The following is a 2500-nucleotide window of genomic DNA, read 5'->3' as shown; positions in this document are numbered from 1 at the left end:
TGGTTTATTTTATGGTAATTAGGATTTTTTACCTTAAAAACAAACTGATTTGATTTATTTTCTGGAGTTTCTGATTAGCATTAATATATTATTTGATTAATTCTTTCATGTTTTCATTTATTAATGTAATGGGAATTTATTTGTAAAAATAAATGGGATTTTTCTGAAATTAATCCAATTAAAAAAATAATTATATATGTTTCATTCATTTGGCAAAATAGGCTTTATTCTGGACTTTAAATTATTATTTTTTTGTGTGATAATAGAGAATTTTAAAATAAAATAAAAGATTTATTTGTGCTATTTTAATATTATAACTTAAAGTAAAAATAAAACATTTAATATTACATTATATATTTAAGATAATGATTTTATTTTTCATGATTGTAAAAAATAATATTAATTTATTCTTAATTTATGTTTTTATTTACAGTTATCTTGCATCACAATTATATTATTTTAATTTAATAATAAAAGCTTTGTGTCCTGGATATTCTTAAATCAAATCACTTCAAATTAAATCACATTGAACAGAAATATGCTGCATTTTCATATTTCCGTACATCTTTTATGTTGTTTCATATTATGTTTTTGTATTATTTATTTATTTATTAATAATTTAGCTTTGTATTAATCAGAATCATTGTAATTTTTTTTTAAACAAAATTGCTATTTTTATATCTTATTTTAAGCAATTTTTCTGTTTTTGGTCATAAAAAACAGTCTTTACATCAATTTATTAAGCTTAATTTCATTTATTATTTAGTTTTATAAATAAATTTAAATTACGTAAATATTTTGACTCAATGTCAAATGCAACTCTCAATAATTGTCATATAATATCATTTAGCATTAGGAATAAGCAGGGAATATTTTAATAATCATTTATGTGAGTCATATTTATCTGTGTGTGTGTTTTTTTTAGAGATGTATGTGAAGGAATGGAGCACCTGGAGTCAAAGAAGCTCCTGCATCGAGATCTGGCTGGACGCAACATTCTCGTCTCTGAAGATGGTGTCGCCAAAATCAGTGATTTCGGTTTGGCGAGGGTCGGTTCAATGGCGGTCGACAACTCAAAGTTACCCGTGAAGTGGACCGCACCAGAAGCCTTGAAGAATAAAGTGAGAATAGAGTTTAATTGGTTTCCTACAACAGGTTTACATCCATCCAAGATCAAAAGCGTTCTCATCATATTTATACCTCATATCATATTTACTGTGCACATTGTTTGCTTTGAACATGCTGTATTCACCTTAATCACGAAAAAACATCCCGTGGGTAATTGAGAGCAAGTGATGTGATGCACATGTACTGTTATTACCATAACTTATTATAATTTAAATTTTAATTTATTTCATCTTACAAATGACTTGGTAAGGCTATGTATGGAAGTGATAACCAAACTCTTGCTAAAAACCCTTATGTTGTGTGCTTTTGTAGAAATTCTCCACTCAGTCAGACGTCTGGAGTTACGGAGTGCTTTTATGGGAAATCTTCTCATACGGCAGACAACCGTATCCCAAAATGGTGAGTATTTTCCCCCATCTTTTCTCATTTCTTGGTGGATTAGTGGAGCTGTGGTGATAAATTGATTGCGATGCAAATTGAGAAAAGACTCGGCATCGATTTTAAGATTTTCTGAATACACTGAATTAATTTTGAGCTTAAGTTTTACCAACAGCAGAACTCTGTTTGACTCCAATTCCATACAAGCAGGTTTAAGTAAATTACAAGAGTGACTCAACCAAGCAAATAAGTGAATTTAGTCTAGAGCTTTATTTGCTATTATAAGTTAGCCTAGCACTTCATCTTCTGCTAAAAGTAGCCTAGAGTGCTGTATGCTGTTGGAAAAACTAGCCTAGAGCACCATCTGTTGTTGAAAAAACTAGACTAGAGCATCATCTGCTGTTTAAAAACTAGCCTAGAGCACCACCTGTTGTTGAGAAAACTAGACTAGAGCATCATCTGCTGTTAAAAACTAGCCTAGAGCACCATCTGCTGTTAAAAACTAGCCTAGAGCACCGTCTGTTGTTGAAAAAAACTAGCCTATAGCATCATCTGCTGTTAAAAACTAGCCTAGAGCATCATCTGCTATTAAAAACTAGCCTAGAGCATAATCTGCTATTAAAAACTAGTTTAGAGCACCATCTGCTGGTAAAAACTAGCCTAGAGCACCATCTGTTGTTGAAAAAACTAGCCTAGAGCACCATCTGTTGTTGAAAAAACTAGACTAGAGCATCATCTGCTGTTAAAAACTAGCCTAGAGCACCATCTGTTATTGAAAAACTAGACTAGAGCATCATCTGCTGTTGAAAAGTAGCCTTGAGCACCATCTGATGTTTAAGATATTAGCCAAGAGCACTGTCTGCTGTTAAAAACTAACCTAGAGCATTATCTGCTAATGTAAACTAGCCTAGCGCTCAATCTTTTGCTAAAACTAGCTAAGAGCGCTGTGTGCTGTTGGACAAACTAGCCTAGAGCACCATCTCATGTTAAAAAC

At 31.6% G+C, this 2500-nt stretch overlaps 1 protein-coding gene across 1 annotated transcript in view; it reads left to right on the top strand.

Annotated features, from left to right (window-relative positions):
- The window catches only part of matk (megakaryocyte-associated tyrosine kinase), a 21625-nt gene that overhangs the window by 14778 nt on the left and 4347 nt on the right, over positions 1-2500 (top strand). Inside the window, exons 11-12 of the mRNA XM_690700.7 lie at positions 926-1121; positions 1441-1527. Coding sequence (XP_695792.2) covers positions 926-1121; positions 1441-1527 — 283 coding nt within the window. The remainder of the gene's footprint in view (positions 1-925; positions 1122-1440; positions 1528-2500) is intronic.

Source organism: Danio rerio, chromosome 22 (assembly GCF_049306965.1).
Source record: "Danio rerio strain Tuebingen ecotype United States chromosome 22, GRCz12tu, whole genome shotgun sequence".
NCBI classification, from domain to species: domain Eukaryota; kingdom Metazoa; phylum Chordata; class Actinopteri; order Cypriniformes; family Danionidae; genus Danio; species Danio rerio.
This window is presented reverse-complemented; position numbering and strand designations above follow the sequence as displayed.